This window comes from Triticum urartu, chromosome 7, assembly GCF_003073215.2.
Source record: "Triticum urartu cultivar G1812 chromosome 7, Tu2.1, whole genome shotgun sequence".
In the NCBI taxonomy this organism is placed as follows: Eukaryota; Viridiplantae; Streptophyta; class Magnoliopsida; order Poales; family Poaceae; genus Triticum; species Triticum urartu.
This window is the reverse complement of record NC_053028.1, coordinates 553,935,493-553,946,463: the sequence shown is the minus strand read 5'-3', so window position 1 is coordinate 553,946,463 and position 10,971 is coordinate 553,935,493. Positions and strand designations below refer to the sequence as shown.

Genomic DNA, 10,971 nt, shown 5'->3' with positions numbered 1-10,971 from the left:
AAAATGCATATAATAATTTTATAAATTCTATTTTGGACATTATAAATATTCCCTAAAAATAAATTTAGGGGTCAAAATTATTCCCAGTATATTTTTAAATTCCAAATAAAATCCAAAGGGCATTTGGAAAAGTCTTTTATTCCCTCTCAAATAAGTAATCATTTAACTTTACAAAAAAATCCTAGTCAAAACTAGTATCATAAGCAAATAAATAAATATATTATTCACATTCCAAAAATTGAAAATTTTGGGATGTGATAGGTGGTGGGAGTCCTAGAAGGGGGGGGGAACCCTTGGTCGACTTTACATCAACCTCGACAATGTCAACTCCCCTACACATGTCTCCCTCTCGAGAGTGTGTCGAGCTTCCTAAGCTACCCCCCCCCCCTCCCCCCCCCTCGTTGCCAGTGAAAATCTTGGCTTTTCTTGGCCGGACGCTAGCAACACTCTTGTTTCATGGCCCTCCTTCGAGGCGTTGTCCAGTGGTAGGGTGGGGTGTGTGGTCTTGCTGTGTGGTGGTTGGTGCCGACGATGGTGTGTGGCTTTTAGGGTTGCCGACGGTGGCATATGCGAGGTGATTACTCCACAATCCATCATCGGCGTTATGCTCGGTACTTCGTCGGGTGCTGACCGGTGTACGACGTCCTCGTGTGGCGTCATGGTACAAACGATGGGGACATTGTGGTCTCGCTTTCGATAATGGCTCCTTTGGGTAGGTGGCAGAGTAGATAACTCTATCCATGCGGTCCTCATCCTCCCGTTCTCTTCCGGTGCGTTTTCTGGTGGCATATGCTCTGCTGTTCTAGCATGTGTCGAGCTTGATCTTGGTTTTCATGTGTTGGCGTTTTCGTCTGTGGATGTGTTGTCTCGCACATCTTATCATCAGATCTGTGCGTGATGCTTCAATTTTTTCTTCAAACTTTTGACTCAGCACAAGTTTGTATGTTAGCTTGTTGGTAAAATATGCCATGTCATCAACCAACATCTTAACATACAACATCTTCAATGGGTTGTATCTAGTATGCCCAATAGGATGTGAGATAATAAATAAGGTGCTCTCTCATTCTACATCGGAGCTTGTGCAATGGGTGTTGGTTCATTTACATACAACATTCCTTTCTTTCCTCATTTATTGCATGACACATCATTAAAAATCCTATGTGACAAAGTCTACCAACAACTATCTTACAACCATTGGAGATGCCCTTAGCGGGTGAATGACTTCATTAATTTTGAAGTGTATCTTAGCTGGCTGATGGCTTTGGCTTCATTTAATTTTGGCTACATGCCTTTAAAGAAAAATAGATATCTGAAATAAATAAAGTAAAATAAATGCGGAGCAACTTAATCGCTCCGGGTACCCGAACCTTCCAGGTCAGTAGGCCGCCTTCCCCATTCCGGCCATAGTCAAACCAAACCAAATCCTCGCCTCGCCACCATGGCCGACGGCGCCGGCAGCGGCAGGTCCCGCCTCAGCGCCCTCCCCAACGACCTGCTCCGCCACATCGTCACCTTCCTCCCCGTCATGGAAGCCGCCCGCGCCGCCACCCTCGGCCGCGGCTGGCGCCACCTCTGGCGCTCATACCCGCTCGTCCTCAAGGATGCCGACATCCCCGAGCGCGCGCGCGACGCCGCAATCCCCCGAGTCCTCGCCGACCACCCGGGCCACTTCCGCGCCGTCATCCTCTACGACTGCCGGCTCGCCTCACTGGACCGCGAGCTCCCCGCCTGGCCGCGCCTCCTCGTCGACAAGCGCACGGAGAAGCTCGTTCTCGCCTACAGTTGGGTCGTGAACCAGCCCAACCCGGGGCGCCTTCTTCCCGCCGACATCCTCCGCTGCGACTCGCTCCAGGAGCTCACCCTGGACTTCTGGACGTTCCCCAGCGGCGCCGAGGTCGTTCTTCCCCGCCTCCGGATTCTCGCCATGGTAAGGATTGGCATAAGCGAGCAGGAACTGGAGTCCTTGATCTCTGCCAGCCCCGTTCTAGAGTCCCTTCGGCTCACCCTCAATAGCCCCAAGCACGTCCGGCTCCGCAGCCAAAGCCTCCAGTGCGCGCTCGTTGGGCTATCCAGAGTGGAGGAGTTCACCCTGGTGGACACGCCGCTCCTGGAGCGGCTCTACTTGTTCCTGCCGCCTACTGGTGTGGTGGGGTTCAGAATCGCTTGTGCTCCCAACCTGCAGGTGCTCGGCTACCTGGACACAAGAGCTCACAAGCTGCAGATTGGTAGCAGCGTCATCGGGGTACGTCTCTCCAGTCTCAATCTCTCTCTCAACTTGAAATTGTTCCATCCATCATGTTCTCTAGGATCAGAAAGTAGTCAGTGAGTTATGATAATGTTGCTTTTGCTGCATCTCATTGCATTCTCTCAAAGTTATTCCATCCGCATCGACCCATCCCATGATAATGTTCTGTATGATTATAGAGCACTTGATGAGTTATGATAAACCTGTCTTTGTGAACCTGTTTGCAGTCAGACACAATGGTGAGCGCAAGCACTGTGGTTCGAAGCGTCAAGATATTGGCGTTAACTGTGAATTTTGGTGTCTTTGGGGAGGTTAAGATGCTGGCCAGCTTCCTCAGATGCTTTCCCAATATTGACACGCTGCACATTGAGGTAGCTCCCAGTTCCTTCAGTCTGTCGACCATTTCAATATTATCATCAATTATTAGCAGCTTGATATATATGTAACCAAACTGCTCACACATTGGTACCAATTTGCAGTCTGCACCGCATGATCCATCTGTAACTGCCAATGAACCCAGTGGGGAGCATCATGCCAAGTTCTGGCAGGAGATCAGTCCGATTTGTTGCTTGAGATCACATATCAAGAAGATGGTTATTCACGATTACCGAGGGGATCAAAATGAATTTGAGTTCCTCAAGTTCATTGCCATGAATGCCCAGGAGCTGCAGTCCTTACTGATTGTGCCGCATGAAGGAATTTTGTCTTCAGCTGACAAGGTGAATGAGATAAAAGACAAATTGCAGTGTCTACAGTTTCCAACAGGTATCTCTGCAGTGCTGCAGCTGTCACCTAAAGCAGGCACTGGTTTGCGCTTGGAGAAAGCATCCAATCTTACAATCGATGACCCTTTTGAATGGTGAATCCATGGTTAATTCGCTGTATGTTTACATGCCTGATCCATACTTTTTGAGGAATCATTGACTGTTGTCTGCAAGATCTTGATGTTTAGTTTCTTGTAGGCATGCCTTATCTTGAGACATGGCTGAGTTTTCCAACTACCAAGAGTATGTAGGAATTAAAGTTAGCAGAAGTACTTGAGAGACTAGTGTTATTTTCATGTGTCTGTCTCGATATGACAGCAGTTTGCTTCTGGATATAGTGCGCCTGTTTTTTAGCATGTCTGTGGTTTCATTTTCTCTGCATTGCTTATGTAGTTTCTTATCACCTCTTTCAGTTTCGTTAACTATCAATTGATGGTCAGAGTATACTGAGCTTGGTTAGCCAGGATCAGGATGGCAAAGGCTAAATGTAGTTCTGCACTTCTGTTTTATTCATCATGTTTTGTGTATCTGGAATAATAATGGCACATTGCATCGACTGGTAAAAGCATATATGGAATAAATAGCTTATGCCAGTAGATTTTTTCTTTCCAATAAAGACTTGGCCGATTAGTTGAGCAAATCTAGAGCCTACATATGCGACCTGGTTTGTAAACAATCTTAAAGTAGTCCGTTTCCGAAAATAAAGTTGACTATTGATGTTTCACTGAAAGATTTTCAGGAAGTGGGAATGTTCAAATATGCTAATTCTTTGCTTAATGGAATGCCCACCATATATGTTTAGAGATATAACAGTTATGTAGGTGTTACTCTACTTGTTTGGCTCCGCTTCTCCTGTTTGCAAAGAGGACTTTCTTATGGTTGTTGCTTGCCCTTGATGATGTTCTCTCTTGGTTTAATTTCGCCAATAGCCCAGCAGTTGATTTCATTCACCTTTCTTTATTTAGTTACTTCAGTGGCCTAATAGCCTTGCCAGTTCTAAGGAGGAACGTATAAATGTCTTAACAACCTTGACATTCTTGACACTGAAAACTGATCACGTTTGCAGACCCAAAATGGTGGCGGTAAGTTCAAAAAAAAAAATGGTGACGGTTTAGGTGTCACCTATCTAAGCGCATCTCTAACTCATCCCCTATTCAGTCCTCCTTTGGTTTGTAGGAATGTCATAGGATTTCTATAGGATAGGATTTATATAGAAAAATTTTCTTTAAGGCCCTTTGGTTCGTAGGAATGGATTCCTATTCCTACGACGCGTTTGGTTCTGAGAAAATAGCACGGTTTACGATTGCAGTGTTTCCTGAAACTGTAGCGGGCGTTTGTTTTGCGTACGATGTTTTCCGTCGCTGCGTTTTCCGATACACCGCTTCGTAAAGTTGAAACCGCTCGAACCGAAGTGAATTAGAAAACGGGACTCTCAGCCCGAACCAAACAAAGATTGTCTTAGGTAAAAAGATTGGAAACGGTGCTTTCCGATACGAGAAAACGAATACATTACGGGAGCTGAACCAAACGCGTGGCTATATAGGATAGAAATCAATCCTTCATATTTTGGAGGAAAAAAAACATTAGCTAAGACTCAATGAAAAAAATTCCTATCCTATGCATCAAATGACATCTCTTTCTCTATACGAATTGAGATGCATGTCATCTTACTTCCTATGATTTTTTCATTCCTATAACATTTGTATCATATGAACCAAAGGAGGCCTCAGCGTTAGAGAAGGATAAATTCGATTTTCCTTTAATCGGTAGAACTCATTAAACCTTTAGTGAAGAAAGTGTTTACTCTGTGTCAGCCATGACTCATAAATATACCCACCCATACTTCTCCTCTTCTTCCATTCCGCAATCGCTCAACCCCCGCCGATGCGCCCCTACCTCCACCCCGATCTACTCCGCTGTCGCCCCGATGTCGATAATGGCCGGATCCATCCGCCACCGCTCCCGCTGCCCATCCCCGACGCGGATCCACGCGCAGTCCCAAGCCCATGGTCGCGGCAGCGCTTCCTCCTGTCGTGCTCGTGCATCTCATATCCCTGACCTCTCGTCGCCGCCGCCGTTGGGGACATGGGTCGCAGAGATCACCGACCCGACACCCACGAACACATTTGGATCTGATCTTTCCACTTGACGGTGCAGGTGGCGGGGGAATACGACATAATGTCGGACTGCCTCCATGACGCCAACGCCGATGCAATTTCCCTGCCGGCCTGCCGCAGTTGGCGCGCGTCGACCCTCGGATGGCCACCACATGGGAGATGGAAGCCCATGAGCTCCTCTAATTCTATACTAACAGGCGTTTTTGGTATGGTAAGTGTTTGGGTGCGGTGCGCCGGCCGAAAATTCGGCCGGTCTCGTGCCACGCTGGTCTGGCGCGCCCAGCAAATCACACCCCCGCGTGAGACACGTGTATTACGGTGGGGTCCCGTGTAGACCCGCCCCATCCCTTATCCTCTCCACCGCTTCATCCCCTACCTACCAATCTTTGTTCTTCTTCTCCCCACCCCCCTGTGTTGTCGCTCTCGTCCTCTCCGCAACCTCTCCCTTGCCCCCCCCTCCAAGCCCACCGGCATTCGCTGCCGTGGCACCGCTGCAACTGCTCGTCAGAGTACAAGCGGTTTGACGTGCTGTACAAGGCGGGGCTGCAACCAGATTTGGTGGAGCTGCAAGCAACAGAGGCAAGGGGTGGAAACAACGACAGACGCCGTTGCTAGCTGTCGACGTCTAGCTGGACCGGTGATGTCGGTGCTACATCCAGCAAGACGGCGAGCACGACCCCGCGCATGACAGGGCACGGGATTTTGTTTCAACCGTGCAGTGGAAAAGCTGGAACCATGTAGCTTTCCGGATCACCGGTTGTAGCTTTTCTGGATCATCGGTTGTAGCTTTTGCTAAACCGGTTTTATCTTTTTGAAAATCATTCTGTTCAAGCTTTTTCTTCAAAAATATGTTTCTTTTGCATCTTTTTTCATGAAACCACTGGTTCCAGCCTTTAAAAATACTAGTTGTAGCATTTTGTTCAGCTGGTTGTGGCATTTTTGTTCAGAAATGCTACCATAGGAGTTCGTCTTGTTGTATCAGCGATGCTTTTTGCTACAACCGTAGCTTATTTTTGCTACCACCGGTGATTTTTTTTGCTACATACATGCACGGCGGTGCTGGTCGATGGCGGCGATGCCTTTTTTGCTGCTGCAACCGTTTTGAAGTTTGCTGGAACCGGCGCCCAAATTTGCTATCATCACCTTTTAGGGTTTGTGGAAGGAACCGTCCAAAAGCTTCCACCAGATTTGTTTTTTGCTAGAACCCTCTCCAAAAAATGCTACTGTCGGCTTTTTTTTGGCTGCAAGCCATGCCGTCGTTTTCCATCTGATGCTAGAACCGGCAATGGTGCGGTCGGCATCCATGGTGCGACGAACTACAACCGAGGGTCTGCGATAATTTTTGTTACAACCGACGACGGAATTTGCTGCGACGACAAATGAAAGCGCTTGCGACCAGCAAGGCGTCTTCCTCCATGGGGACAGCGAGCCCGGGGTGGCCGGCGAGCGCGCGGCGGCAGAGGGCGGGGGCCGCGCTCTCCTTCTCTCTCGTTTTTCTCTCGCGTGGGAGGTTGATGATGGGTGCTGGGGTGGACGGGGAAGAGATCTAACGGCCGCGCGCGCATAGATCGGACGGATCTGGGCGGACCGGCCGAAAGATTCGGCCGGCGCGCCGGCGCAGAGTGTTGCCCTTTTGGTATGGATTAGATGTACATGTTGAGCGATTTTCAAAAAAAAAAAAGATGTGCATGTTGAGCGTGTCCCTTTCCCCGGGCAATCCTCTGAATTTCACCGTAGGACCGTGATTTCCCGTTTCCCCCCTTCTCATTTCAGTCTCTCCTCGCAGATCCCAACTTAGAGAAGGGGAAAATCTCTCCGGGAAGAACATTCCAGGCCAGGGCCTCTCCATTCCGACCAAAGCCCAACCAAACCCTCGCACCGCCACCCCACCATGGCCGACGGCGGCGCTCCCCTCTCCACGGCGGGCCACGGCGGGGTGGACCTCATCAGCGACCTCAACGATGACGTCCTCCGTGAGATCATCACCCGCCTCCCCCTCATGGAAGCCGCCCGCACCGCCGTCCTCGCTTCCCGCTGGCGCTCCGACCGGCTCGTCCTCAAGGACGTTGACATCCACGAGCCCGCGCGCGACGCCGTGGTCCCCCGAGTCCTCGCCGACTACCCGGGCCACTTCCGCACCGTCATCCTCGCCGACTGCAGGCTCGCCTCCCTGGACCGTGAGCTCCCCGCCTGGCCGCGCCTCCTCGTCGACAAGCGCACGGAGGAACTCCTTCTCGCCAACAGATGGGTCATGGACCAGCCCAACCCCGCGCGCCTTCTTCCCTGCCGACATCCTCCGCTGCGACTCGCTCCAGGAGCTCACCCTGGACTTCTGGACGTTCCCCAGCGGCACCGAGGTCCTTCTTCCCCGCCTCCGGGCTCTCGCCATAGTACGGATTGTCATAAGCGAGCAGGAGCTGGAGTGCTTGATCGCTGCGAGCCCCGTTCTGGAGTCCCTTCGGCTCACCGTCAATAGCTCCAAGCACGTCCGTCTCCGCAGCAAAAGCCTCATGTGCGCGCTTGTTGGTTTGCTCAAGGTGGAGGAGTTGACCGTGGTGGACACGCCGCTCCTGGCGCGGCTTTTCTTGTTCCTGTCCCTAACGCTTAATGGTGTGAGGATCAGGATCGTTTGTGCTCCCAACCTGCGGGTGCTCGGCTACCTGAACACAGGAACTCACGAGCTGCAGATTGGTGACAGCGTCATCAGGGTACATCTCTCCAGTCTCAATCTCTCTCTCAACTTGAAATTGTTCCATCTAGATTGTTCTCATATATGATCTGAAAGTAGTCAATGAGTCATGATAATCTCTCTTTCAAAGTTATCCCATCCATGATGATGTTTTGTATGATTATAGAACACTCGATAAGCTATGTATACCTGTCTTGGTGGACCGCTTTGCAGCCAGACAGAATGGTGAGCACAAGCACTGTAGTTCCAAGCGTCCAGATATTGGCGTTGACTGTGAATTTTGGTGTCTTCGTGGAGGTCAAGATGCTGGCCAGCTTCCTCAGATGCTTTCCAAACGTTGACACGCTGCATATCCAGGTAGTTCCCAGTTACTTCAGTCCGTCCATCATTTCACAATGGTATCGTCGATTATTAGCAGCTTGATCCATATATGTAACCAAACTGCTCACACATTGGTACCAATTTGCAGTCTGCACTGCGTGGTCCATCTGTAACTGCCAATGAACCCAGTGGGGACCATCATGCCAACTTCTGGCGAGAGATCAGTCCGATTTGTTGCTTGAGATCACATGTCAAGAAGATGGTTATTCACAATTTCCGAGGGGATCAAAATGAGTTGAATTCCTCAAGTTCGTCGCCATGAATGCAGAGGAGCTACAGTCCTTACTGGTTGCGTCGCACAAAGATATTTTGTCTTCAGCTGTGAAGGTGAATGAGACAAAAGATGAATTGCAGCGTCTACAGTTTCCAACAGGCATCTCTGCGGTGCTACGGGTATCACCTAAAGCTGCCACTGTTTGGCGCTTGGGGAAAGCATGCATTCTTACAATCGATGACCCTTTCGAGTGCTGAATCCATGGTTAATTCGCTGTATGTTACATGCTTGATCCGTACTTTTTGAGAAATCATTGACTGTTCTTTGCAAGATCTTGCTGTTTAGTTTCTTGTAGGCATGCCTTATCTTGAGATATGGCTGAGTTTTCCAACTACCAAGAGTGTGTAGGAATTAAAGCTGGCAGAGTACTTGAGAGACTAGTGTTATTTTCATGTGTTTGTCTCGATATGACAATATGACAGCAATGTGCTTCTGGATATAGTGCGCTTGTTTTTTAGTATGTCTGTGGTTTCATTTTGTTTGCATTGCTTATGTAGAATGTCACCTCTGTCAGTTTCGTTAACTATCATTTGATGGTCAGTATACTGAGCTTGGTTGTCCAGGATCAGGATGGCAGAGGCTAAATGTAGTTCTGCACTTCTGCTTTCTGCATCATGTTTTGTGTATCTGGAATAGAAATGGCACATTGCATCGACTGGTAAAAGCATATGGAATAAATAGCTTATGACAGTAGATGTTTTTCTTTCCAATTAAGACTTGGCCGATTAGTTGAGCAAAGCTAGAGCTTATATATGAGACCTGGTTTGTGAACAATCTTAGAGTACTTGGTTTCCGAAAACAAAATTGTTGCTACTCTATTCATGTTTCACTGAAAGATTTTCGAGAAGTGGGAATGTTCAAATATGCTAATTCTTTGCTTAATGGAATGCCCACCATATATGTTTAGAGATATAACAGTTACGTAGGTGTTACTCTACTTGTTTGGCTCTGCTTCTCCTGTTTGCAAAGAGGACTTTCTTCTCTGTGCTATGTTCCAGAGATAGTTGTTGCTTTCCCTTGATGATGTTCTCTCTTGGTTTAATTCTGCCAATAGCCCAGCATTTGATTTCATTCACCGTTCATTATTTAGTTACATCAGTGGCCTAATAGCCTTGCCAGCTCTAAGGAGGAACATAATTGTCTTAACAACGTTGATGTTCTTGACACTGAAAAACTGGCATGTTTTTCTATTCCCAAGGGTTGTTAACATTGGTAAAGCATGAAAATCATTTATGATATCTTTGTCCATTTTAGGGGAGAGCATTTTAAAAGAATCTTGTACTGGAGGTGTAATGTTAGATGTCCACGCTATTTTGCTCATGCAGTCTGACAAAATTCATTAAGTCTATTTCCCTGTTTATTTGCCCCGTGATTATTGGTTAGTTTTGCAACTGATTAAGTTTTTTGTGGTGCTTCAAACGTTGGCTAGCAATGCACATGTTACGATTTAATATGTCACAGTCCACAGATTTACACCTATTGTTATCTTTGATTGATACTTCATAATCACATAAAAGAGCTTCCATCTCTTTTTTGTGGCAAAAACTTCCGATCACTCTCACTGTTAGGGTCGGCATAGCAAAGTGCACCTATTTGTCTAGTACTCCCTCTGTAAACTAATATAAGAGCATTTAGATTACTAAAATAGTGTTCTAAAGACTCTTATATTAGTTTACGGAGGGAGTACATTGCTATGCTATTTGCTTACTGTCGACTTTATTTTATTATTTTTTGCTTACTATCTATCTGTTTCTGCATAAGCCAACTCGGCGACTAGGTTTTTGGCACCGCTGCCAAGTGAAGCTATTGTCAAACCTACTATTCTTTTCATCCGTTTCTTTGCATAAAGAAACCGCATGCTACTGATTGCAACATGCTAGTTACAGCTTGATTTAGATTTAGCATGGTCTGACGCCCTTTTAACTTTGCTACTTCATTGTTTGGAACAATGCAATAATCGTACTCTAAACTGTGGCTATGTGCAACAACTGCAATATACACTTACTAGCATCCCATATGTCTATACTACAAAAAACAAAAGAAAAAGAATACTCAGCCGAAATATGTACAATCTGGGAACTGTGCGTCTGTAAGTAAAGTACCGCTCTCAAAGCCGACCCTCTTCCTGAACTCTGCATCTGTGACCTACTTGGAGATCAGGCTGTTTAGTTTGTAGGCGTGCCTTCTCTTAAGATCTGCGACCTACTTCCAGATCAGGCAGGTTTCAACTTACGGTGATTATACTGCCAAGTGTGCGGAGGCTGGGAAAGTTGACAAATCTTCCTTCTAATCCTGCTTGCTGATTACATAGATGCTACATCTGCGGAATCAGACAAGGTCTTCTAGGTTCAGACATCTTCGAGCAAAGTAGCTCACCCTCTCCTAAAAACAGCTACTGTCTTCGTCCCGTTATGGGATAGTATAAAGAATGCTCTTATATTATAAGACGGAGGATGTATTATTAGAGATTGGCTTGGGCAATTAAGCAAATCGACAAGCTT

General features: G+C 47.3%; 1 protein-coding gene and 1 pseudogene across 1 annotated transcript; both read left to right on the top strand.

Moving 5' to 3' along the window:
* Positions 1–1,357: 1,357 nt before the first annotated feature.
* On the top strand, positions 1,358–3,365 carry LOC125523333 (FBD-associated F-box protein At5g60610-like). The gene is made up of 3 exons (XM_048688381.1): positions 1,358–2,242; positions 2,473–2,616; positions 2,725–3,365. The coding sequence occupies exons 1-3, from the start codon at positions 1,439–1,441 to the stop codon at positions 3,106–3,108; spliced, it is 1,332 nt and encodes a 443-aa protein (XP_048544338.1). The 5' UTR covers positions 1,358–1,438; the 3' UTR covers positions 3,109–3,365.
* A 3,515-nt stretch (positions 3,366–6,880) lies between these two features.
* On the top strand, positions 6,881–8,927 carry LOC125525487 (annotated as a pseudogene).
* Positions 8,928–10,971: the final 2,044 nt, after the last annotated feature.